This window comes from Vigna unguiculata, chromosome 7, assembly GCF_004118075.2.
Source record: "Vigna unguiculata cultivar IT97K-499-35 chromosome 7, ASM411807v1, whole genome shotgun sequence".
NCBI lineage: Eukaryota > Viridiplantae > Streptophyta > Magnoliopsida > Fabales > Fabaceae > Vigna > Vigna unguiculata.
This window is the reverse complement of record NC_040285.1, coordinates 40,369,544-40,397,440: the sequence shown is the minus strand read 5'-3', so window position 1 is coordinate 40,397,440 and position 27,897 is coordinate 40,369,544. Positions and strand designations below refer to the sequence as shown.

Genomic DNA, 27,897 nt, shown 5'->3' with positions numbered 1-27,897 from the left:
CTCTAAAATATTTTTCATCTCATCATATCCTTAATTATACATTTGTTTTTTTCATGTGACTTCATTCAATAGTTTCTAAAATTGTTTCTAAGACACACATTTGTAAATTTTAATATATGCTTTTGTTATTTATTTTTATCATGTACAATACTATTTTGATATATTTTATATAATTATTTGTTGTTTTCAAACTCATTATCATAATGTAATTTTTTCACTATAATTATATAAATAAATTTTATTTACTATAATTTAAAATTTAATGTAATTGCCATAAATATTTTTTATCACAATCCAACATATATTGAAGTTTAAAAGATATAAGATTTATGTTAAAATTTAATTATTACTAATTTAATCTTTGTTTTTTATATGATTTTGATTAAATGATGTATTATAACTTTTATTAATGTATAAAAAAGATATTCATTTGAATAGTGATAGAAATAGTACATAACTTAAGAAGTAAGTAGACTCCTAATAATATCTTATGTTTTAATATTGATAGAAATATAAACTGTTATATTTTTTATTAAATTATACGAACATTAACATTTGTTTTTAATTTTTTTTAAAATTAATTGTGAATATTTTTATTTTTTTATAATTTTTTGACAGTTTTAACCTTTATTTACAGATATAGATAATTTTAATCTGTATTTTTTGATGCCAAGCGTGTTTTAACATAATTGGAAGCAGTTAGAATTATAATCAGTTATTTCTTTATTAAATGATCATTTAAAATATTTTTTAAATTATGAAAATAATTACTTGTGAAATTTTTACTTTTTTTATTTTGCTCTAGTTTTAATCTTTATTTTTTAAATTCAACTTTAAATGTAAATATTGATACAACGAATGAAATAATAAAAGTAAAAATAAGAATGCAGAATACCATAAACATTGAAAAAATGTAGTTGGGGAAATTTAGCTTAAATATCGACATTGATGTAGTATAATAAATATTAAACATAAGATAAATAAATAAAAATAAACAAATTATATTTTTAGAAAACACATAACCAGCGTTTTCAAACATTTTATAAAATTTTAAAATCTTTATAATTACAAAATTATTATATTTAATAGTAAATATTCAATTGAACAAATTTTAACTTTTTGAAGAATCAATCGATTACAAAATTTTATTTTGGATTTTTCTTATACACAAAATAGGTGTATATATATATATATATATATATAATACTTTTTAAATGCATAAATAATGTTACATTAAAATATATAATATGTATCGTAGAGGACATGGATATTTCCGACCAACAAAAGTATGAGATATTATATTATATTGGAGTGACTGATATCATTATGAATGTTAAAAATAATAATCATCAAATGTTATGATAAAAACACATTCATGAAATGAAGACTAAAGTTATATATAAGGTAGGTCCATTCAAATAATAGCCCAAACCAGATAAAATTGTCAAAAATAAACAAAGCTTTTTAAAAAACACATAACCAACATTTTCACATTTTACAAAATTATAATTTTTTTACAATGACAAAATTATCAAATTTGGCAGTAAATACTCAATAGAACAAATTTTAACTTTTTAAGATTCAATCAATCACAAAATTTTATTTAACAACCCAATCAGTGTTCAAATTTATCACATACTTCAAAAATTAATTTAATCAGTAATTTAGTCCATATATTTCATTTTAGCCCTTATTTTATTTTTTTACAATTTAGTACCAATATTTGGTTAAATAACCGAGTTAATGTGTGGTATCTTTTATAAAATTATTGTTAACAACATTTAAAATTTGATGCTAAAACAACATATGAGAACAGCAAGCATTTTCCTAAAATTCATGACTGTATATGTAAGTACAAACCTGAACATCATGACAAAAAAATATCCACAATCGTTGGAAGATATGATAAAAATGAAAAAGGTTCAATATTCCACAAAAAGATGTTTTTTCCTGCTTCCAGAAATAAACATTTTCTGCACTATAAAATAAAGAATAGATAAGTAACTCAGATTATCAATAACTCAATAAGATATACATATGAATACATATGAATACTTATACTGTCAGATATTCAGTAAGGCTGTCTCCAAGACAACCTATGATATATTCTTGACTATACAAATTTTCCAACGACAACTAAATATTAGTTCTTTTCGGACCTTAATCCATAATCCAATATTAGAAGTTTGACAAAATTAAAGAAAAGGAAAAAAAGTAACAACCGGATCCACCGGTTACATGATACGCCATAGCGTTTGGGGTAGGGTGTTATTTAAATCCGAAGACAGAATAGGATGGAAATAATAGGTAACTTAATAAGTAAGTAGATGCGTAATAATATTTTTACCAGACGCATAATTTCTGATGTTTTAGTATAATTGGTAATCAGGTTTGACAGAATTATAAACGGTTATATGATTTATTAAATTAAATGATCATTTAACATTTGTTTTAAATTTTATAAAAATAATTAGCTGTGAATATTTTTATTTTTTATAATTTTTTTACGGTTTTAATCTTTATTTACAGAGATAAATAATTTTAATCTGTATTGTTTAGATCAACTTAAATGTAAATATTGATGCAAAGGGTGTTTAACATAATTGGAAGCAGTTAGAATTATAAACGGTTATTTCTTTATTAAATGATCATTTATCATATATTTTAAATTACCAAAATAATGACTTGTGAACTTTTTACTTTTTGTAAAGATTGATACATTTCTTTATTAAATGATCATTTAACATATATTTTAAATTACCAAAATAATGACTTGTGAACTTTTTACTTTTTGTAAAGATTGATACAATGCATGAAATAATAAAAATAAAAATGCAGAATAACATAAACATAGAAAGATGTAGTTGGAAAATTGAACTTAAATATCGAGAATGATGTAGTATAATCAAAATATTAAACATGAGACAAATATATAAAGATAAAAAAATTATATATTTTAATTATAACATTTGGTATAAATTATAAACCAAGTCACCACCACTTGGTTTAAAAGAAAATCTAATAAAAGATTTTTAAAGTTATTTGGAGTATCACTTATCACCATTTTTATTAGTTGAGATTTGATTGATCTTTACAAAAATGTTGAATAGGCATTTTGGATTTTTCTTATACACAATATAATATATATATATATATATATATATATATATATATATAAACATATTCTTATGAAAATAAATACTTTTTAAATACATAAATAATGTTACATTAAAATGTTTGTCCGACTGAGTCTGAATTCAGCGGTAAGGTCATCATCAGCTTCAATATGTTTGTCTACCTCGGAGAAAATGTATTCTATGTATGACCCTGAAATGAAGGGATTCAAAAAACTAGAAAATAAGTTTAGATAAAAAGAAATTAATCATTTAGAAGTCAGTTATATGAGACTGATTTCCAAAAGCCATGATATCTTATTGTATAGATGGAAAATGATTTTTATTATTAAATTTTGACAACTTTCTCTTATAACTTTAGATGACATCTTTTAAATGGTTCTCTATTTCTTCATTCTCTCATTCTCAATATTCCAAAACTACTTAAAAAATAACACATCATGTTGTAAAAGAAAGTTGTCAAAATTTAGTAGTCAAAATTGTCCTATATATCTACATAACATAAGAATACTACAAGTAATATTACTCAACACAAAAGCAACAGCATAATACTTCTTTGATAGACTTACCGTTTTTCACGATCCAGGTACTACTTAACAATGCTCTTAAAAGAAGCATAGCACACCTCAATAGCAGAATACATATAATGGTCAGTGTTAATTCTTTTTCACAACTCTCGACCCTTCTCCATTGCTGTCCTTAGCCATATCCAACGCACTTGGAATCTACAAAAACAGATCATTGTCAAATGGACAGAAAAGATAGCAGATTTTTACATGATTTTTAAAAAATCAACAAATAAACCTTGCTAGCAAGTAGAAATGGTGGCCACTGTATAAGGTCCAACTCACGATCAGCCCAGGATGCCACAAGCAAAAGATCCATTTCCCTGAGTGGTAGAAGTATAACCACCTCAGTTTAAAAGAGATAATAATACTTTAGTCCATTTTTTTGACCCACTTAATCTATTATTTCAAGATTATCATATCACATCACTAAAAAGAATTTAAAAAGATGATTTAATGGTGATTGAAACAATGGATTAAAAGTAGGTCAAAAAAAGTGGGTTAAAATATTCTAATGAACTTGTGTTTCTCCTCTTTTTGATTTCAAACATAATTTTTATATCATGGTTTCCTAAATTTAGATAAAAAAACAACACACCGGTTTGACCGAACAAGACAAACAAACTTGAAATGTAAGCAAATATAAACCAGAGTATTAATCAAGAAAACAATATCCCAAGCCTAACAATACCCCTACTTTTACTACAAGGAAAGAACCAACCCATTCCACAATAGATTCTAAGATATTCCAAGAATAATCACATTGTGCGGAAAAATGGGATTTACTTACTTGAAAAGGGGAGCAAAATTGAAGATTTCGAAGAGGAATAAATACAAACAGATGGTGGTGAGCAAAGGTGTACTAATCAGAGTAAGGCATCCACATTTGAGTGTAAGATTTCAAGGGACCGGGAAGCCTTTTCTTCCACTCCTCGGAAGGAGGCAAGTCTCCGGTAAGAGCAAGAGAGCTATCATCTTTACGATTTCCAAGATTTAGAACAAAAAGCTCCTTCCCAAAAACCTCCTTCATCGCCCTCAGAGTTTCTTCCATAACAACCTTCCCATCTCTTAGCCTACTCTCCGGCTCCACACAGCTCCCTCCAACATTCACCATAATTCTCCCTCCCTTCCTCAACCTCCCCCTCAGCTTCTCCCACGTGGCAGGCTCCTGGAGCTCGGGGATCAAGCATCCCTGGGAGAACAAGTCCACGACGATCCCGGAGAAGCCATTATGCACTGTGGCGTTGAGCGCGTTCCCGATATAGATGAAGAGGCGCTGCTGGTTCTCCCTCTCAAGCTTCCCGAGGTTGAAGTACTCGCGCGCCACCTGGATGACGGCGGGGTCGAGCTCCCAGCCGTGGAGGACGGCGTTGGGATAGAGGTCGAGGAGGAGGCGGGCGGCGGTGCCGGCGCCGAAGCCGAGGAGGGCGATGGGGCCGGAGGGCAGTATTGGAGGGAGCGTGGCGAAGACGTCGAAATAGGTTTTGGTGAGGGATGTGAAGAGAAAGGATACGCTGTGGATGTTTCCGGGAGCGTCGAGGAGAAGAAGCCTGGAGCCACGAAAGTGGTGCTCTGCCTTTCTAGAAACTTCTAGAACGCGAATGTAGTTATGGCGGGACTTGAACTTTGCCAGGATTTTCACCTCCTCCGCGGGAATGCCCTCATCTTGGGTTTTCTGGTGTTGCTGCCGTTGCTGATGGCATTTGGCCACCAATGAAGAAGAAGAGAGGGGTTTGAGAGCGAGGGAGATTCTGGTTGGTTTGGGAGCGAGAGGGAGTGGAACTGAATTGCGGAAGAACATCTGTGGTTGGGTTTGCGCGGTAAGAATCACCGTCCTCATTCTTGCCTTCGACCCTACTCTAAACTATGGATTGCAAAATTTCAGAACTACTCACATTTTATATCCCAAACTGTTTCATCTTACAACATAATGATGTACGAATTTAAAACCCAAGCACAAAAGTTATTTAGGGTGTCACTTATCACAATTTTTATTAGTTGTCAGATTTAATTGATCTTCACAAAAATATTAAAATCAAGACTTAAATAGTAACTAAGGCTACATTTATATATATATATATATATTAAAAAATGATAATATTATAATATTATTAAGTTAATATATAAATTAAAATTATATATATTAAAAATAAAGTGAAATATAAAAAATAATCATTAATAAATAAAGAAGAAAAAAAAAACAGAGATAACCGATTTTATAAAAAGTTTATAAAAGTAACGATCAATTTTAAAAAATTTAATAAATTATTATATTTAAAAAATAAAATTGATATTTTGAAATGTAAACACAAAAAGAAAAATTTCCTTTATATATTGTTATATATATATATATATATATATATATATAAATTTTTTATGTAACCATCTTATCATTGATGTCATTTCTTTCTACACCCTGTAGTTTCTAAGTTTACCCTATGGTATTGAATGGCAGCAGAAGGGAATTGTTGGTGATGTTGATGATTTTTTTCATGTGACAATAAAGAAAGAAATATATGTAGGTATAGTCTAGATGAGTAAGATACCAATACTGTACCCTTTTGCTATGATTTTCGGTCAATATTATTTGTTAGTAATGATATACAACTAATAAGGAACAGGAACATTCAATCTAAAAACCAATTCAAATTTTGGGAATTTATTTTGTTTATAACAATTAGACTTTTGTCTCCAACTAGTTCCTTTGTCAATTTTGCTCCCATCGAAACTAGCCATGGAGTCCGGTTAACAGGGCCACACCATAAACTAAATATCAAAAACTAAATTTACAAAATGGGACTGAGTTTTGGATTCCCTGGTGCAGTTTCTCAAATTGAAATAACTTCCATTGAAGTTAAAGTTCAAAATAAACAAAATTAAGGCCTACGGTGTATCCCATTCATGCTTACAACATACACTCCCTACATTAGTTACCAAAAATCGTTGCTCAAGTTGCTACTGCAATCAAGAAAATATAGAGCATATAATCAAGGTTTTGTGTAGACAAATTATTCCTTGTTGCGAGAAGAGCGCCCCTTCCTTTGACCTCCAAGAATACGAGAAATTTGCAATCCTCGACTGAATGCTTGGTTGAACAACATTCGGGTCTGAAATTCTGAAACAAAAGGAAACCAAGCCAGGAAGGCAACAGGAGTGAATAAAAGCAAACCCATGACTATCTCATAACCACGAGCAAGAGTTTTTACTGATTCCCAGAATCCAGCTCGTCGAACTAGAGGTTTTAGTGCTTGCGCAATCTGCAAGAAAAGAAAAATTGGAATTGATGTGCATTATTTTTCTTTCAATGAGAGTTCACAAGTGCAATTTTTTTTTCCACCGGTAAATGAGCTCAGACTCTCTCGGGCTCATAATCAGAGAACGAGGGTAGCATATATCAGTTCAAAACAATGACGTTAGTATGGAGAAAAAAATAAAGCATTCACCTGTAGCATTCCCCAACCAGTTGGCATAAAGGCAAGAATGCAAACAACAATATCCTGGATTGTCATGTGAGGAAGTGCAATCAGGGTGACTAGAACTGAGATAAAAGTTAAGAATATCATCCCCTTGATTAGCCGGAAGACAAGTTGAAAATCTGCACTGAATTTCCGTCTCCCAACCGACACCGTCTGAGACAAAACGGAAAAAGAAAATCAGAAAACATAAATTTACCCCAAGACTGAGCCTTTTGACATGTATAACAATTCTAACTTGCTTAAAGTATTTGGGCAACAAAGTGGACAACAAGCCTTTGTTTCACTGTTAAATTATACTGCGTTAGATAACCCCACCCATCCCCACTGTCCACCAAGCAAAGACTAATAATGAATGGGTCATAACATTCATATTGAGAAGTAATAAATCACGTGAACAACTTTAACTCGCCCTACAAGATACAAAGTAGCTTGCTACTAACCTTAATCACAAATAATATGAGAAAGATCACCAGCCACGATATGCCATAGACCTGTGCAAAGAAAAGGATATCCATTCAATATGCCAAACTATGAAAGCGACATAAATAGTTGCAGAAAAAAGGGAAAAACAAGGTAAAGGACTTGCCAGAAAATTTTTCGTCTTTCTAGTAAAGGTCAAGTGATAAACAAGACCATACTGATATATAAAAAACCGTAAAGACAACAATATCTCTGCAATGATTCCACGCATTCCTGAATATTGAAGATGCTCTTGTTCCTCCTCCCACCAGGATTCCCAACTTTTTTCAGGTGTTACACCTATACCACCTTGGATGCTAATCCATTTATTCCAATCAGTCCAATCATCAACAATCTTTTGCCACTCAAACCCAGAAGGATTGAACAAGAAGGGAGCATAAAGCCATGTGCCAACCATAAACCACATTGGTACAGTAATCATTAGATATGCAACCCCACTTCTATACGTGTGACTAAATATTTGGTATACAATAAGCAAAATCATTAGCTCGATACCCTTGACAAAGTGGCTACGGGAGTAAAGTCTATAGTTGTCTGCAAATTTAGCATGGAAAACCACAAATCCTCGACCTGTAGGTCTATATTTTGCACCTCCATGAAGCAATGTCCTTCCATAATAGTGAGTCTTTGTCCCAAGCGAAAATGTGAAGAAAACTGGAGCTAGCTGCAACTGCATTAATATGAACTCACTAAGTGCAGTTCGGAAGCCTCTTTCCAAGCCAATTTCCATCAACATCGGCAAGGCCATCAAAAACCCAATTTGAACAAAGGACTGAGAGGCGAGAGCCACTTGAAGAGGCTTATTGTCTCGAATGGCCTTTTGTGTACTCAAACCTTCTTCTAGTCCACTAAGAACAAGATAGAGGCGACCATAGAGGAATACATATACAGTGAGAACAGTTATCTGCCAAAGTTTAAAGAGGAAAAGGAAAATGTTCAGAAGCCTGTGAAATGAGAACAAAATAAGAGCTAACTCAGGTGGTAACATACAAGAGTGCTGAAGTAAAATCCAATTGTGGTGAAATAACAGGACAGCATTCTGAAGAAGTCAAAGCGGTGGCCAAGTCGGTACACATCTCGACTCAATGTTTGCTCTCCATTTCCATTAGCTATCTTTGCTTCAAACATAGAAATCTGGTTGAGACCCACATCTCTGCCTTTACCAACTTGTATGTATTCATGATGGGTAACGTTTCCTTCGCGGAGTGTAGAGTTGAAGCCTGCAAATAACATAGTATAATCAAATGAAGATGTGAATCAAGCATAAGGAAAATAAAGGGGAGAATTGGAAGTCACTTCACCAGCAAAAATATCTTCACTCAAATTGATAACCTTGGAGGCTTTACTAACACCCCCTCTTGTGAGGTGAAAAAGCCTATCAAAGACATCGGGATGACCATAGTGGAAGCGAACCCTACACAAACATATTTTATATGAAGCCCAACAAATGGAGATCTAAAACACACACATTAACAGAGATTTATATATTGGAATGCATGAAAAGTATTCAATAGTATTTTTATTACATCTGAAGAGCTTAACGGCATTATCTCTTTCCATTAGTTTTCCCTATTGCATGTGTCTCCTACTGGTCAATTTATTTGTTTATTCGATGTAGTTCATCTTGAATATCACTCATCAACTCAAGCATCATCGATGAACTTCCCTATGTCTTGTGGGTTATCCAGATACGATAACTCAAGGGTACAAATTAGTTGTGTATATACGTATTAAATTTTTATCCCTTTTATTATGATATATTGTAAACATTGCTTTATGTCAAGTTAATATCAATTATCTTAAACCCTACATTTTTAGACAAAACAAACATGATAAATATACCAACTTCTAGACATTTATATGTGAAGTTTATGATCAGAGGTCTAAAGGAATTGAGATAGTGCTACATCAATATTCATTTTACTTAATAGTTTCTTTGTCGATGCATAGCTTCCACATGGACTCATTTCTATACTTATATACCAAAGATTGGAAAGTAGAAGCAAACAAACCTCTTTGTCAAGAAAGTATATCATACATGATCTTATAAAGTGGTTTAAGTCTAACTCAATCCTACAAAAGTAGCTTATAAGTAAGGGTTGCCTCCACATATATATACTTATTCTCACTATCTCTAGTCAATGTGAGACCTATGTTTTTAACAACACATCCTGTCACGTCCATCACTATTGGGCTATTGTGTACTACGTTGCCAAATTATATTAGAGTTGTCCACTGAGTCAAGGGCTATTGATCAAGGCATTTGTGTTTAAGTGATGACCCATGTCATCAGACACAAGGTTTAGCATGGTCCTGTACTCAAATCTCACCAGGACCAGCAATGTACTTTTTTCTCATTCCCTCACACAGACCCCTTATTTCCTACTTCTCTTCCAAAATCATATAACTATTTTAATAATCAACACACACAATAAAGAGAAAGTACGAAACTCACTTCAGTGGATTAGCCAACAATCTCTGACCAATTGTCACAAAACTGGTCTCCTGATTTGACATGAACCATGCAAGAGAAGAAACACTGAAACCTCGGAACAAAACAATAGTCAGTGACACATTGCGAACTTTAGGTTCAATTTTCTCCCTAGAAGTACAAGGACAAAACGATTTCACCTTCCAGTAAATATATGCTCCCTAAGACCAAGAATACTTGGGAATCTCACTCCATCATGCTTCTTAAGGAATTCTTGCAACAAATTCCTCATTTTTAAAGCTTCTTCCATGTAGTTATCCTGTAAAAAAAGAGACAATTTAATTACATAAAAGAATGAGAGATAAAAGTTTTGAGCTTCTCGCACAAGTATCATACCTGGTTCATATCTATTGTTTGCAAGCCTTCCCCACGTGTGAAAATTATGGCATGGTTCTGATTTTCAGGTTTGCCCTCACCTAAGATGGCCGGTCCAGGAAGCTTTATTTTATATATGACCTGATTAAGACAATCAAATGGATACTAAGAACCAATCTGGTAATAGAAGAATAATGAATGAAATATTATGGAGGAGAAGTGAATGTAGGATCAGCAACAGTATTTGGTCCTATGGAAATGCTATAACTATTTACTTACTAGATTAAGATTAAATAATGAGAAACCATTGTTTCTATAAGTTGAATTTAAATAATTTTTGAATATGTTCTGTGGTTAGAACAATCACTGGAAATATTTTTGATAATCACGACTAAAAGTTAAAACAAAAATGTTCAAATCTGAATGTAAACTGAACTAAGTTGCTACGAAAGGAAGCTAAATGGCCAAAAGTTTGACCTGGTATGAACAGGTATATAAAAACAGAGCTCTATGGTGAGTGTCCATGCATCTGATTTCTTATAACTGATTAAAGTTAATCAATAATGAAGAAGATATCCAAAAGATGTCAAATAGCAACGACAACAACAATCATATTTGATTAGGTGAGGTAATCCGCATCTATGTGAACAGTATTTAAAATTATATATGTTGTTAAAAAGAAACAAACTTGTGTTCCACCACGTAAACATCTAAGACATAAACATCTTTGCAAAGCAGTATGCAATTGTGCAGACAACTTAGTTGTTTGGATGTTCTTCATGTGACATGTGAATGCTTGCTGACAGAGGCCATTGAATATGCAAGCAGAGAAACTAACAGCCTGCTTGCATATTTAGTTTTTCTCATTTCATGTTGTATATAGACCTTCCTGTTTTGGAGGATCATATATAGATCCTCCTAAGGTTGTATTTAACCTCTTTTATGGGTGAAAAAAACTAAATTTTCTATCAAAAACAAATGATTAGAAATAAAAATGATGAAAGTATTATTTACAGCCTTTCTTTATCAAGATTAGCATACCTGGTCTAAATATTGCACAGGCTCTGTCTCTGAAGGACTACTGGATTTTGGCATAGCCTTCACCAAGCAAGAGTAATAAACCTTATTGATCTTTTTTGGTCTCTCTTTGCTAGGCTCCTCTACCTCATCAATATAGGCAACTCGAAGTGAAGGGTATCTGCCAAATAAAAACAACCGAACCATTTGATATGTATTATTAAACATCAAGGCTGGTACTATTAACCTTGGACATTTACCTTGTCATAAGTCTCAATATGTCCTGTGCACGAGCAGCACCAGATCGCTTGTCAATCCCATATTGTTGACATGACACCACATATGAGAATTTCATATCAGCCACCGCTTGACACTGTGTCCACAGTGACCTTTCCCCCTTCGAGTTATCATCTGAATTTTCTACGGCCTTGTAGCCTTCCATCAAATCTGCATGCTTGTAATAACATTCATTTAGAGAAATAAAATACAAAAATATTTTTTAGAAACAATTCTTTATGAACTAATTATTTCACAACCAAATTATAAGCAACGAATAAAAGATCAGTTGATCATTTTAGAAGGAAAGCTCACCTTCATCTTTGGCCATATCAAGAAAAGACTGGAGCTCCAAAGCTTTTCTGTAGTACATCATACCTCTAACTGCATCAACGAGAATGCTTCAATTGAATGCAACGATAAGCAATATGCAATTGTCATTTTGACGAAATGACAAAGTTGTACAGGAATGTGTCAGTATGTGTGCTTGTTTGTGTTTGTGAGAGGAAGAGAAAGAGAGCACCAGTTCTGGTCAAAGTTTGGCCACGGTATGATGCCCAGCGACGAAGTTCTTCTTCTAACTCATCAGATTCATTTCCTTTAAGTTCCTCTTCACTGGAACAATTCACTCGCTCAAGAAAGTTGTTCCATTCATCTATATACATCAACAAAAAAATGTCAAAAAATGCATTCATATTCATCCCTTGAATTTTCACATATATGCAACAGTGCTTTATGGGCAAGGATAAAACCTGGAAATATTTTCTGCAAGTAGAAGAGTATAGAAACACCATCTTCATTGGGTGAATCCAAATCGTACAAGGAAAAGAGAACCTCTTCGGTATAGTATGGCGTTAAAACCCTGCAAAGTCCATTAGGAAAAAAAATAAAAAGTGTCCAAAGGGCATCACTAATGTAGCACTATATACACCCTATAAATTAATCTTATTTATAATTTATTAATCAATAAATGAATATCAATAAGCAGTTATAAAAGTATTATTGGGAGTTATGGCACTATGTAGGATACGTATCTAGATATGTATCTTACACATAGTATCCCATATATTTTTAGAAAAACCGTATCATTGTGTCAAACACATATCGCAGTTGTGAATAGTAAGAGGCGGTTATGGTGCCAAATTGTTCTTTGTGTTGTTTCGAATGAGTGAACCTTGCATAATTTATATCTGTTCTATACAGCAGAATATTTTAACAAAAAATAGCTATTTGTGTTCAATTTATGAGTTCAACAGGATGAGAGTCTCAATTCATACCCATTAAATTTTATTTCATGCGTCACAATTTCAAGCTGAGGTTCTATGAGAAACAAATTACTAAAGCTTTCAACCAGATTCTTTTTAGCAGTGGAATTCTGCTTCCTTCTTTGGCTATCTTCCAAAAGGGTCTATTGCTGAAAGGTTCCAATGGCCACCAAACTAAACGAAATAAGCAGTTTCTTATTGCCTATCACAATATATTATAGTAGTCCATAAATTGACCAGCTAAAACTTGTTATATAGACACTTTAAATATTTAAAATCCTTCAAAAGCTTCACTAACAAACTTATGGGACAGGTTCTGGTACTGCGAAAGCGAGCAATATATTTGAATCTTCATTTAGTCAATAAAATTGAAATATTGTACTGAAAGGAATTCACTCAAATAATGTAAATAACATTTTAGAACAAAAGTAAACGAAAACTTACGAGAATGAAAGCATATTGCGAACTTTGGGTGCTGTAGGCATATCCATATACAGTGAATTAGAGAAAAATGAAATGCGCCTTTTGGCTTCTAAGTTAGATGGTACATCCATTGCAGATTCTTTTGTTGTAAGAAGTAAATAAAGCCGATTAATCTACAAATATAAAAAAAAAAAAATGTAAGCAGATCATCAGATTTACTTCACTAATAAAATTTTCAGTAGAATACTTTTTCAAGTGGCAAACCTTCTCTGTCCAAGCTTCGGTAACTGGTTCAATTGGAAACCTGATAGCCCCTTCAGATGCAAATAACTGATATTGTTGCTCAAGAAGAAGCATTCCCTCGTGTCCAGATCCACCGTGAATTGAATCTACCAAGCTACTCGAAAACATGATACAAAATAATATTCAGTGAAACGATGCCCGTTAAAAATGCTGGAGACATGGGATACATTATCAGTACCTGAATATATGATCCTCCATCATTATATCTCTAGTCACTACCTCCAGCATATCCTGGAATAGAAGCACAATTTGATCCCTGCCTTCATGCTTATTCTCTAACTGTAATCAATAAAATGCTAGTTAAGATTTAACGAGCTAAAGATTATAAACTAGAATGCAAATTTGATAACGGTGCTGAACAATACCAAATAATTTATTAGCTTAACAAATTGCTCATAGAGGCTAGGAAGTGCACTGAGTCTGAATTCACTAGTAAGGTCATCAGCTTCAATATGTTTATCTACCTCTGAGAAAATGTATTCTATGACCCTGAAAAATGAAAGGATTCAACAAACTAGAAAATAAGTTCACATAAAAAAAGAATCATTTAGAAGTCAGTTAGATTAGACTGATTTCCAAAAGCCATGCCATGTTATTATACAGATCTACATAAGACTACTACAAGTAATATTACTCAGCACAAAAGCAACTGCATAATACTTCTTTGAGAGACTTCCTGTTTTTCACGATCCCCTTGAACCAAGTACTTAACAATGCTCTTAAAAGAAGCAAGTTTAGATAAAAAAAGAATCATTTAGAAGTCAGTTAGATTAGACTGATTTCCAAAAGCCGTGACATGTTATTATACAGATCTACATAAGACTCTACAAGTAATATTACTCAGCACAAAAGCAACTGCATAATACTTCTTTGAGAGACTTACTGTTTTTCACGATCCCCTTGAACCAAGTACTTAACAATGCTCTTAAAAGAAGCATAGCACTCCTTAATAGCAGAATACATATAATGGTCACTGTTAATTCTTTTTCTCAACTCTCGATCCTTTCCATTGCTGTCCTTAGCCATATCCAATGCAATTGGAATCTACAAAAACAGATCATTGTTAAATGGACAGAAAAGATAGCAGATTTTTACATGATTTTAAAAAAATCAACAAATAAACCTTGCTAGCAAGTAGAAATGGTGGCCACTGTATAAGGTCCAACTCACGATCAGCCCAATATGGCACAAGCAAAAGATCCATTTCCCTGAGTGGTACAAGTACAACCACCTCAGTTCAATATTGTTAAAAGAGCACAGTACCCTACTAGAGAAAAAAGATTAAGAACCAAAATTGCAAATACATCCTTCAGATCACCTGTTACTGATAAGATCTTCCTCTCTAAAACTAGTGATTATTTGATTCCATAGTTGTGCAAATCTAGCAGCTTCTTTACCTTTGTTATTTGGGATCTGTATCAATAAGCCAGTGTAAATTTAATTAAATGATGTTTAAATTCTTCACCCATCCAAAAAGGTTAAAAATATTTGACCTGATCAAATCTGCGAGATAAAGTGGCTTTTAATCCTTTTTTCCTTGGCTCACTCTTTTCCTCTGGGATCAAACAGGCATTGAAGGCACCAGGCAATGAATCAAAACGAGATCTAAGCATTCCCAGTGTCCTTATCTAACATCAGTAAAAAATGAAACAGTTCCAAGCTTAGAACAAGAAAACCAGATATAAGTTCAGCATATATGAGGGAACAATCTCGAGACCATACTAATTCTTCAATAAATAAACGTTCATAATGTTAAAATCTCTAAACTTTTACTTGAAAATGGCTTAGTTTCTTATTGCACTAGTTGAGATAAATAATAAGAGACTGTATTTGGGAGAGTTTGAGAGAGCTTGTATATTCCTCTGATCTGTTCTCATAGTATTCTTCTTCGAAAGTTGACATCTTTCATTCTGAACTTTCTTTAAAATTTAAAACTTTCTAATCAACACATGCACCTCCTATCTTTGATTTCAAACATATATTTTAAATCATGCTTTCCTAAATTTAGCTAAAAAACAACACACTTAGCAGCTCAACCAAAAAAGACAAGCAAACTTGAAATGTAAGCAAATATAAACTAGAGTATTAGACAAGAAAACAATATCCCAAGACTCAAACAGCTAAATTCCAAGTATAGACAATAAAAATAAAAAATACATCTGAAATAATAAACTATAAAAAAAAATATCTGAATGCAATACAATAATTATGAGTATCATTTGCTTCTACCAAGTTTAGATAAAAAAGAAAGAAAGAACATACAATCAACACAGATCATGGTGCGGCCTAAATGGAAGAAGCTGCTGGAAAATATTAGGAGAAAGAGAAAAAAAAACAATGACAAGAAATCATTATCATTGACCTGCATGACAACATAGAACTAAGCACCGTTGTTTTCTAATCAAGGAAATTGATACCCAAAGAGTTGTGCAAATATCAGAATGTGATAGCAACAAAAGAAGCTAGAAGGACTATCTAAATCAGAATCATAGAGTAAAATGAATTACTACTATATCACATTGAAAATAAATGTATGTAAAGAAAACTTAATTGATTTTACAAACTTTCAGTAAGCTACAGATGTAACTTATAAAAATAATCCGGTGAAAATATAGTGTAGTTGTACAAATAGTTGACAACATCCAATGGTCACACACCAACAAAACAATAATGATTCCAGACATTTATGGACAGACAAAATGTTTGCTTGAAGAACTGCCACATATTGGGGAAATGAGTGCATTCGAGGGTAGGTGTAAGCAAACAAGCAATAAATAAACAACACAATCCAAAACAACCCTACCAGAGAAGGATTTAAAAGTGGACAATCTACTGACCTCTCCTAGGCGGCGGAATGCCCCATAAATACCACCAAATAACGTAGAGAATATGGCATACCAGATCTGGGTATCCATAAAGTATACCTGAAAAAAGGAAAAGAGAAGTTGGATAACTGCATGACATATATTGAAATTTTAAACACTAACCAAATCAGGTACCTATAAACACATACCAGAATAATTGGAGACCAAAGTGCAACTACAACACCAAGATTTTTTCGAGCTGCAAAGCACAAAACCTATAAATTCATTTTGAAAAAATGTAATAACGAAAAAAAACAAAGAGTTCCAGCTTACTACCACGGGGAAAGAATTCATGCCACTGAAAATTTGAGATTTTTACACTCATTATAGCTTTCGTTGGTTCCACCAGAGGTTTTATCTATAGTAAGAATCAAGGGGTATATATTGTCAAAAAAAGTAAAACTTATATATTTTGAAATAAACAGATGAACGAACAGAAATCATCACCTCTATATAGTAACTGAAAGCTAACTTCGTAATTATTAGGAGAACCCAAAACATTGTGTACCTGACGTTATAAACCACATACATTAAGATTAGATTCCTAGAAAAATAATACTATTCACAATTGAGATGAACTTTCCAAACTAGATTCTTACTTGAAAAGGGAAAATGTGCTCTCATGCATTCCCCTGCCAACATAGAGTCGTGGCTGCCAATTACAAAGAATAAAAATCACCATTTTAAATTCAGTATCTCATGTGCGAAAACAGAAACAACTGTTTTCATGTGTACCAGCCAAAAAGTATACAAAGAAAACAGGGGTGCTATATCACTTACCTGTGACCACCACATCAAAAGCATCACAATCCTATAGTTTGACCTCTCAAGAAAACGGCGAATGAGTGGGAACAAAAACAACATGGCAGCTAGCATATTTGGTGACAAGTATACAACAACAGCCACAATAAAGAATGAAGGGGAATTTGAATTGTTTCCAAACCAACTTTGTATCGTCTGAGCAAAACCAGGAGGATTTTCCCATGTATAAGCATAACTAACTGATAGAACAATCACCCATGCTGCAGCTGAAACAACTTTTAAAATGTATCTCAACTTAACATACATTGACATGCTCCATTGTGCTTTCCAACTGAGGATCACGTCCAGAATAGCTGCCCATGTAAACATAAAGTAAAAATAATAACCATAAGTAAATTACACTTCATAATGCAAAGATTGTTCAAAAAACTATGGGTGCCGTCTGTGGCCTTCTGCTTGCATATATACACAGTACCACCTCAATTTTTTAAATGGCCGTCAAATAGCAAGTAAAAATCAAAAGTTTCACTAAATAAATCAAAAGTTAAACACACAAGCACTAAAATAGAAGAACAAAAGGTTCTAGAATAGAAACCAGCATTGAAATATAAGCTAAAACTTTATACAGAAACAAACTACTAAATCCAGAATATAATATGGGTATTCAGAAGTATCCGCAAGCAATATATGGGTTGGTAATATTTGCTATTACCTACCTTGTCCAAGCTTCAGTATAGCTGCAGTTATAAACACACTAAGGACCTTCTTGAAAACATTCGCATCAAATATTGCACTTGGATCTCCAGTTCCATTCCAAGCAACAATAATCATAGCCTAAGATAAATTCTCAGAAATGGATTATTTTGCTAGATATTGAAGGGAAAAAATCATTCATGCCAATTGCGAAGGACAACAGACAAATTATTACCTGTAAGCACAGAATAAAAAAACCCCACATGCGATCAAAACTTCTGAAAATATGCCAAAATGACCTTATCTCAACAAAGTTGACTTTTCCAACCCATTTGTCCCTGTTAACTGGCTTGTTATCCTGTATATTCAAGGCTCAAAATTCAGTGGCAGCTACAAGTTTTAGGCTTTCAGCATTAGCTATCCAAATCACTTCCTTTAAAACAATTAGAATTTCAAAAAGCACCCCATTTAACATTTCAATTCAGTATCATAATCAAATGGAAAACATTTTCTTCCCATTTTAAAAAAAAAAAATCCAAGTATTCATTGATTATCACATAATGGTTCTTTACATAAAAAAGGCATATCATAACCAGTAATCAACAAAAATATTTAACGCATGAATCTATAGATGTTTTTTCAATGAATTATACACCTCCTTGTCAACTTTGAAACATTTTTTTCGCTGAGGACTAAACTTATAAAAATTTCACCATATTGAGAAAAAATAAATGTTTATAACAGTGAACACAATCAATGCTTACATTAGATTTGTCAAAATTTAGCTGCTCAACTGGCAGGCAAAAAAAATCTGCATCAGCACGCATTGGCCAACCAAGTCGAAAACAATCAGCTGACCTACAATTGCAATTGAAAATTAATTAATACCAAGACAGATACAAATAGAAAAAGAGAATCAATTAATTATACCAGAAATATTCATTTAAATCATCATAGTTCCTCCATTGTGAATGCTTTGACCTCCCTTTTTTGCTGCGTTCAGCTTCCTATTGAGGAGAGCAATCATTAATTTTTTGGCACAAAATAATATGAATAACTAATGGGAGTGCTACATATAGAGAAAACAAAAAAAAAAATAAAAGAAGAAAATAATGAAATGCAGAAAGCACCTTTGCAATCACATCATATATTGGAGTTACAACTTTCCTTAAGAAAGCCTCTTCTTCACCTCCATAGGCAGGCTTGACATTCTCTCCAGTCATTGGACTAACATTACCAGCAAGCATACCGTACAATTCAAAAGCCATCTATAACAAGCACCATAAAATGATGTCAAAATTCATTATGAACAAAACTTTTGGTTTCCTTTGAAAAAACTCACTTAATACCAACAAAATGAATGCATGCCAAAACCATAGAACATGTATCTGTCAGGGATAGGAAAATAAATTATGATTTTGGGACTTGTACATTATCCAGGCCTCACAAGTAAAAGGCTCCTCTTACATGAGGATGCATGCTAAAACTATAAAACCACTAGGAAATAAAACGACGACAAAACTATGACAGGGATAATGTGACTGAAAAAGTAAAGAACATAAGTTTGAATTGAAATTATGTTCCATTACTTCTAATAATTTCACTTGCCACTAACACATCATTTACACGGCTTTGTAAACATAGATTAGATTAAGTCACAGCTTACGTGGTGATAGATATAGCATAGGCATTCTGGCATGAATCTTAGGTTGGCTGCTTCACCCCATATCAGAAGATACAGACCCATATATAGTAGCTTACGCTGCTGCACTTCTTGTTGTATGGTTGGCAACCTGCAACGTTCCACAATATATGTTACAATAGAAACTCGAATAAGCATACACTACATGGGAAACAAATTAAGAGTTAAATTAAAACAAACTGACTATCTGCATTCAAAATTGAAAGTCACAAATAAATGTTAAGAGCATTATAATGATTTAAAAACTTAGAAAAACTACAACATAATAACAAGTTCAGAAGCTTTCTTGTCAAGTATAGCTGTTTAAGTTAATAAAAAAACAGTTGCAGTATCTTTTAACATTAAGAGAACAGAAACTCTCACCAAAGGCTACTCTTCCGACCCAAATACTTGCACCACTTTTTGTAATTCTTAAAAAGTTTCTTCATCACTTCTGTCAGTGCACGCTCGTCCAACTAAAGAAAAAGCACATACAAGTCAAAAGCAGATTTTAACACAAAAGTAGTGTATGAATATTTTTCCAAGTGATCATAATAAAAATAAAAATATTGGATATGCAAACTGGAACTGTTCAGAACAGCAACCATAAGGAAAAAAGGAGTCTCCTCTGAGCATCTTGAAATTTCCATTAAATTTAATTTAGCCAATTGCAACACAGAAATAAATATAAAAAAAGTGCTAAATTGCTTATTCCGTCCCTCCCTCCCTTGAAAAAAAAGAAAAAGAAAAAAAGGTGTGTGTACATTTAAAGTCTAAAGTAGCAATCAACTTTATAATTAAATTGAGTCACTCCGTACAGAACCCAGCTTCAATATGAAACTATTAAGTTAAAATGCTTCAAAACTACATGACAACTAAAAACTTGAAAGTAAAAACCAAATGGGGAATTAGGTAATGATCCACATCAAAACTAAAATTGGGATAGGGGGGCTGTATAAAATATTCAAAGTAAACCCTACCTTTGGCTGTTGATCAGGCTTGGGAAATTGCCTGATATGCACATTTGCAAGCAATAAGATCAAATGCTCTCTCTGATTTGCTACATTGTGCTTCTGTATTTTGTACAAGAAGTGGAAGCAATTTGCATTGCTATTGTTAGTAACAAATACATCAAATTCTGTTCAACTAATTCAAATTAAAAGACACAACTGAATAAAGAAGTGAACAATTCCAAACTCAAACTTACCTGAAATCCAAACATTTGGCCAAGCCAGTCCAGAATGTCTTCATCCTTTTTTTTCTTGTAGTCTTTTGGCCAGGCTAGACCCCTTGTATTACGAAGAGCATATACAGCCGCTTGGATCTGTGAAGAGTGATCAACAAGTACTTTCATTAAAACTAGAAGTACATAATATGAACATGACAAGAGTACATATAGAGATAGACATCATACCTCAGGAAATCTCATTATTGTCTGGTTTGCACTATCAGGATCAAGAGGAAGAATATTGTAAGGTACTAAGATCTCTGTTTTCTCAGCAACTTTATCTTGAGTCTCCAAAATCTGTTTCAACAGAACAAATAAATCATTAATCATAAGTGTAGACAGGTGAAATCAAAATTACAATGAAATTCCAATTATAATCATCTTATTTAAACATTGATAACATCATAGGAGTTACAAAAAGATAACCTCTCGATCAACTTCCATAGATTGTGTCATGTTAACAGCCTTCAAAACTTCAAAAAGAACATTAGCAGTCTGATATGCCTTCGTAAGCTGTGCACTGAAAGTAAGAGGACACACTCACTGTAAGTACAACATACACAAATAACATATCACACAGCACATTGTGTGGACAACATACCGATCAGCTTTATCAGCCGCATTTTGTAAGGCTTGAATATATTTTTTGTAGTAATGCTGATAAAAGCTCTGCATCTCACGAGCATCACTTTTCTTTACTCTTCCTTTCAATGTTGGATCATTTTCCTAAAATTGGAACTAGGTATTAAAAGATACACCAATAAATTGACATAAGTGCATTACCATATCCTTAAATCTAGCTAGTGGCTGTCGTTGTCATTCATTCTTAACAAGAAGGAAAATGTTTATAAATAAGATGTAAAGGAGTCTGGCATTCTCAATTCAACTTCATAGTACCACTAACCAAGAGCTACGACATAAGCATTAAGAGTGTCAGACCTATAATGTGTAGAGCTCAAAGCTTAGTAGTCCAAATACGTAAAACACTTGACATCTTAGGCGAGGAACCAATTATTAATTTTCTGCAATACTGATGGTCTGTTTGGTTTTAGAATATGTGTTTCACTCTTTTGTTTCTATCTCCTCTTCAGAAATATTAGCAAAAGTGACACTTAATTCCTGTTATATATTTTCTATTTTCTTGTTCTTACTTTTTACCATTACTGGTGCAAATATATGAAAACAGAAAACAAGACAATTTTTTAACGATTGCAAATGAAACGAAAAATTATCAACGCTTACTCTTTCCAAACGTTGAAGAAGTGCAGTTTTGAATTGCCGAACACCACGACCACTTGAAGTAGGATCCAGCCTATGAGCTTTCTCAAATGCATAAAATCGGCCTACAATCAAAAAATACACATGCCCCACACAAAAGTACATTCAAGCGTCAAAAGGTGTGTAGTAAACTCTTCAACACGAATGGAAGCTTGGAAAACTGGATTAGCAAAGCAATAAAGGTTTGCATAACCTCACAAAGGGTGTGTTTGGTTAAACAATTTAATTTAACTAAACACTTATTCTATAATCCATTCTTATAAGTGGACTTATGTCACAAATTTGACCATCAAACTAGTTGAAATAAGCTAAAAAGAGATCAATCTAACGAGCTACAGCGAGACGCTTGCTGAAATAAGCTAAAATGGGCTTATGGAAGTTGCAAGTTATCTTTTATAAGTTCAATCAAGCTACTCCAATCACTTTCTGAGAAGTCTTTCAAGAGAAAATCACAAGATACAACACAAATGAGACATGAGCACAATTCACACACAACTTTTAACCCAAAAACTTAAAGCGATCAGTTTATGGATCTTCATCTTTGTATGGGTTCAACTCTCTATTTTTACTCAGCGGAATCTTAGAATCACACATGTATTCTCAAAAATCACCCATTGCGTGTGAAGGAAACATTATAATGGACACTGCGCCAGCAAAGAGTTCCGTCCAAGCATGAGCACACACGTGGACACTAAGGATACTGCAGGTCACATTACTTCATTTCCGATTATAATCAACGCAACAAATCAGAACATCACTGAAAAGCAACAACTCCACATGAAGCATTTCAGTATACATGAACAGACGGAAGTTTCGGCATGGCAACGCGAAAAGCAAACTTACAGAGATAAGCAACTCTGGGGTGAGTCTTCTCGACCTCATTAGCAACGCGAAGAATCGGTGCAATCTCGACAAGAGACGACGGCACGACCTCACTGTCAAATATTGCCTCGCCAAGATTCCCGGCGGTTTGCGTCCGCGTGATCCGCCTCTGAGGCTGTCCCTGCGGCTCCGACGACGGCCCCGCCCTCGACGACATCCTCCCACGGATCTAACCCCCCCTTCAGTTCCACCAAAAACAGCAATGTGCAGAGCAGCAGAAGAAAAACTTGCATGCAAAACCAATGCACTGAGTCGAAAACGCGAAGCACAATGGCGTGAAGGAAGAGAGTGTAAAGAAATGAAAGCTGGAGAGAAGAGCTTAGCGGTGGAAGGAAGAAGAACCCTAGGAGAGATGGAAATGGGAGATGAAGTGAGAGTGTGAGTGTTTGCAAAGAAAAGCAAAAAGACAGACAGAAAGGAATGTTGTGTGGGAAGTTCGAAGGGGTTACTATTGAGGACAGAGAAGCTTTCTTAGACCCATGTAGAGTAAGCGAGGTGGTACATTTCGTCAAGCGAAGTCGTGGAGTGGGTCCCTTTGTTTCTTTTTGGAATTTGGTTCAACCAAAATGCACAACTCTTCGCACGAATTACCGTTGTGCCATTCAGCTACACTTTCAAATTTTAAACTCTAACGGCAATTTTTTATTGTTTATATTCTCTGTCATTTCCTACCTTCACATGCTTGATTTAAATCAAACAAATTTTTTTAATTATTATTCAAATTATAGAGCTACGTTAGTTTTGTGAGTTACCTAATGAGCTTTTTTTCAGTTTTTTTATTAACGTTGAAATCATGAAATTCTCGCATACTTGAGAGTATTAATTGATAAATAATAATTTATCCTTGTATTTAATATTTTATTTTTAAGTTTTGTAATATTTTTTAAATTTAATAAATAATAGTATGAAATATTTTTTAAATATTGTTTTAATTTTTTCAACTGATTTTTAACTGTGTTTATATTTTAAAAAATACATCTCAAATCAATTTTAATATCATACTAAAAGTCATTTGTCAACTCTCATTAATTCAGTGAATATCAATTACTCAAGTATATATAAAATCAAATTATCTCGTTTCTCCTTTAAGTAAGTGGAAATCAAATTTTCACTTTCTAAGTATTAATTGATTTGAATATGCCAAATTGTTTTTATTATTTCTTTGTTCTCTACTCTGGCACAGTAAATATTAATATTTTCTTTTAATCTCACTGATTAAAGATAAAAGTTATATCCTTGATAATAAAAAATTATGATTTATTTATTAAGATGTGAGTTTGATTGTGTGTTGTTTTTTCAAAAATACTATTAAAATTAAGTAAAAAAAAATTCAAATTTGTTTGATTTTATTTTAATGTAATTTACTTATGTACATAATAAATAAAATACATATGTTAAGGGAGTTTAATTCTTTGTTGTGAGAGTTATCCAGGTAAAGTAAATAAATGTCAAACATTTATTATTTTTGTCTAAAGTGAACGTAGTCCATCATAATCATAATATAGTTAATTTTAAACTTCCAAAGTTGGGACAAAACCCAAATATGGAACAAAATGTGAGATATCTATTGTCGGAAAATTTTAGAAACATAAACATCATTGGATAATATTTAAGCAAGAAAAGGTGGAATGAGATAAAATATTTTGTATGACACAAATACATGTAAGAACATGGATGAAACATAAATTACCCAACATAACATTTTTTATATAATGATTGATACTAATTTTTTATATAATGATTGATACTAATGTCCAAATTAATGTTTAAAGTCACTTTCAGCTAATTTGTTATTTCTATTGAAATTAACCTATGTATTTATATATTCTATAGAGAACAGACAAGGGTTTTTTCTGCCTTGTAAATACTGTGTTTGAGACAATTCAACTTTCTTAATATGGGCACCAAAATTGATAAGTGGATTAATATTGATTGAGACTTGAACGATAACATGAAGTTGCAACAACAAAATGCCAAAGCAAGAAAATAAATGAAACATATGATATTTTTATTTAGAGAGACCATTGATGAAAAGATGTAGAAACTTTATTAGAATTTATTCAAATAATATCTAGAATGTTTTAACTTGTTGTTTTGTCCTTCTTATATTTTTTTTTCTTTTTAGAGATAGTCTTGTAAATTAGTTAGAGTAACCAAATACTACAGTATTAATATAATTTTTGTTCATAAAAAAATCTTTCATTGATTATTAAAGATAGGATGAAATTTAAATTTATATTAATAGATAAATTTATCTTTTCTTTTCAACGAGTGGTTGCTTTAAAATACTTGTTTTATGTTTACGTAAAATATCTACTTTTAATTTTATCATATTTTTTAATAATCGAATTTGATTCAAGAAAGATAAGTGAAGAAAACGTTAGTTTGGCTACTGTGGAAGCTTTAACACGAGGGAAAGACCAATAGTTCCAGATTCGTTTAGCTTCTTCAGATAATGGAACATCCATCAAAGAAATTGTCTATTATTTTCATAATTATGGAGCTTTATCTCCTCCAAAATGATACTCCCGCTTCAACTTTTTTATTTAACAGTTCAAATTTATTTTAGCTCTAAAGCAATGAAATTAAATTATATAATGAAATTAAATTATATAATGAAAATGGTCAAATTTCATTGCTATTTAACAAATATTATTTATTTGTAAAACTTATATCTTGTACATTTTTTTATTAAACCTACAACGATTTTAAAGTTTATTGCATGTGAAAAAAAAAAAAAAGAAAAAAATAACGGTGTGATGTAAGGTTAGTTGAATTCTGATTCAACTGTGATAAAGTTCTTAGTTTAAGAGTAGTTAAGTTTGTGAAATTTAATTTGGATGACATGTTCAACTTAATTAGTTTGAGGCTTGAACAATTTTTTTTTTTTTTTATGTAAACGTGTTAAATGTATAAAAGCAAATACAATAAAAATACTAGAAGATTTGAGGAACTTAAGAGATAAAGTATAAAGCTGTAAAGGTTGTAAAGTTTGTAATGAATTGCAAAGCAAACAACAAAGTGGAACAAAAAAAGGTAAAAGAGAAAATGTGAAGAATATTCTAATAAATATAAATGAAATGAAAAAAAAGTAATAAAAAAGGAAAGATTTAGTATTTTGTTAGTTACTAAAGTGTTTTTGAATTTTAATTTTAATCCATAAACATAATTTTAACGGGTAAACAATCCTTTAAATTTGTTGTGCTTTTAGCTTGCTCGGTTTTAACTAAGTTAAAGGTGAAATTAGAACTTAAAAAACAAGTATGATGAAATTAGTTTTGTTATCTATTCTATCATGTTTTTTTCCTCACCCAAGGCTATCATTTTGTTAATATATATATATATATATATATATATATATATATATATATATATATATATATATATATATATATATATAAAAGAGAATGTTTGGTGAATATTGAAAAATTATATAAATAAAAAAAAATGCTTGATGAGTATTGATAAAATAATGTTGTACTTGTGATGAGAGGAAAAAGAAAAAAATACTTAAAAAATTGAGAGAATAAAAAATCAAAGACAATAAATCGGTAGAAAAAAAAAATCAATAAACATAAACAAACATAAAAGAATAAAGAAAATGAGAGATACAAAAAAGATGAAATAACATTATTATAATGTAAATATAGTTGTTTGAATATTAAGGAAAAAAAATCACTTTTAAAATTGAGAGAAAAAAAATTAAAGCGATAAATCGGTAGAAAAAAAGAAATTCAATAAAAAAACATAGAAAAATAAAGAAAATGATAGATAAAAAACAGGAAAATAAAAAAGGAGGAAATAACATTATTATAGTGAAAATATTGTTGTTTTGAATATTAAACAATTGAGAGTACAAGTTTTTAACAAAAACATCTCGACAATATAGTCCTAAAATGGGAAATTATTAAAATGATAATATTTTATTTTAATTATATACTGTACTTATATGACAAATTTATAAAACAATATTATAAGAATAATAATGTTTTAATATAATGAAATTGTTATTTTAATATTAAAATGCTTAATCATACATAAAATGTTTATAGAAGTGTCTCATCAGTTAAAATATTTTATCTTTTTATAAATTCTCTTTTTCTAAGTTATCTAATTTACGTGTGAGAATTATCTAAAATAGTAAATTTATGTTTATATATACAGGTGAGAATACATAATATTGTTTTAGTTATTTTTTTATTATAAATAGTTATTTTTGTTTAAAAGATATTTAAATTTTAGAAAAAAATCACTTAAAGAATAATTGATAACATGATCATTTTAATTTTAAAAGAATACGAATAAAATTAAAAATAAAATTTGTACACCAGATTAAGAGTCTAATAGTATAGATAATATAGATGTGTAGTTATAATAAATAAATATGTTTCTTTTTTCTCATAAGTACAGTGAGAGCAAGAATTAAGGAATAAAAGATATCAAACTTTATAGATTATATGTACACTTACGAACAACAAATATCTTTATTAATTTTCTGATCTGCAACATATATTTTTTTAGTTAGGTTCTCTTTCAAGGTCTTAAAGAATATAAAAAAGACAATCTTGCTCTATCTTAGAGGATTAACAAAAAATAAAATTGATCATATATTAACAAATCAAGTATGCATGTAATTTAAGAATAAATAAATAAATAAAATATAGAAACTTAATTTAAATTATCTCAAACAAAAGTTAGTCTTAAACTTCTATTCTTATTATTTTTGGCTTGGGATGGAAGAAATTCACGGTAAACAAAAATGT

General features: G+C 31.6%; 2 protein-coding genes across 3 annotated transcripts; both read right to left on the bottom strand.

Moving 5' to 3' along the window:
- Positions 1-3,186: 3,186 nt before the first annotated feature.
- On the bottom strand, positions 3,187-5,684 carry LOC114190498 (probable polyamine aminopropyl transferase). Of its 2 annotated transcripts, XM_028079409.1 has the most exons (4): positions 4,491-5,683; positions 3,939-4,023; positions 3,704-3,859; positions 3,187-3,327 (listed from the first exon to the last, which is right to left on the bottom strand). In XM_028079409.1, exon 1 carries the CDS (start codon positions 5,538-5,540, stop codon positions 4,563-4,565), a length of 978 nt encoding a protein of 325 aa, XP_027935210.1. In that variant the 5' UTR covers positions 5,541-5,683; the 3' UTR covers positions 3,187-3,327; positions 3,704-3,859; positions 3,939-4,023; positions 4,491-4,562. The 2 variants fall into 2 exon arrangements, with proteins under 2 accessions (XP_027935210.1, XP_027935211.1); XM_028079410.1 differs by lacking the exon at positions 3,939-4,023 and having other exon boundaries at positions 3,192-3,327; positions 4,491-5,684.
- A 649-nt stretch (positions 5,685-6,333) lies between these two features.
- On the bottom strand, positions 6,334-23,595 carry LOC114191103 (callose synthase 3). Its single transcript, XM_028080280.1, has 42 exons — positions 23,096-23,595; positions 22,217-22,317; positions 21,576-21,700; positions 21,401-21,494; positions 21,161-21,271; positions 20,954-21,070; positions 20,727-20,819; positions 20,131-20,222; positions 19,732-19,858; positions 19,196-19,333; positions 18,996-19,072; positions 18,830-18,923; positions 18,301-18,423; positions 18,089-18,206; positions 17,391-17,725; positions 17,210-17,262; positions 17,058-17,118; positions 16,887-16,968; positions 16,760-16,809; positions 16,584-16,670; positions 15,240-15,374; positions 15,065-15,159; positions 14,870-14,954; positions 14,630-14,790; positions 14,112-14,235; positions 13,925-14,025; positions 13,708-13,840; positions 13,465-13,616; positions 12,508-12,617; positions 12,279-12,410; positions 12,071-12,139; positions 11,740-11,926; positions 11,504-11,660; positions 10,484-10,603; positions 10,288-10,406; positions 10,112-10,195; positions 8,958-9,070; positions 8,647-8,876; positions 7,763-8,560; positions 7,617-7,667; positions 7,144-7,329; positions 6,334-6,957 (listed from the first exon to the last, which is right to left on the bottom strand). The coding sequence occupies exons 1-42, from the start codon at positions 23,289-23,291 to the stop codon at positions 6,709-6,711; spliced, it is 5,865 nt and encodes a 1,954-aa protein (XP_027936081.1). The 5' UTR covers positions 23,292-23,595; the 3' UTR covers positions 6,334-6,708.
- Positions 23,596-27,897: the final 4,302 nt, after the last annotated feature.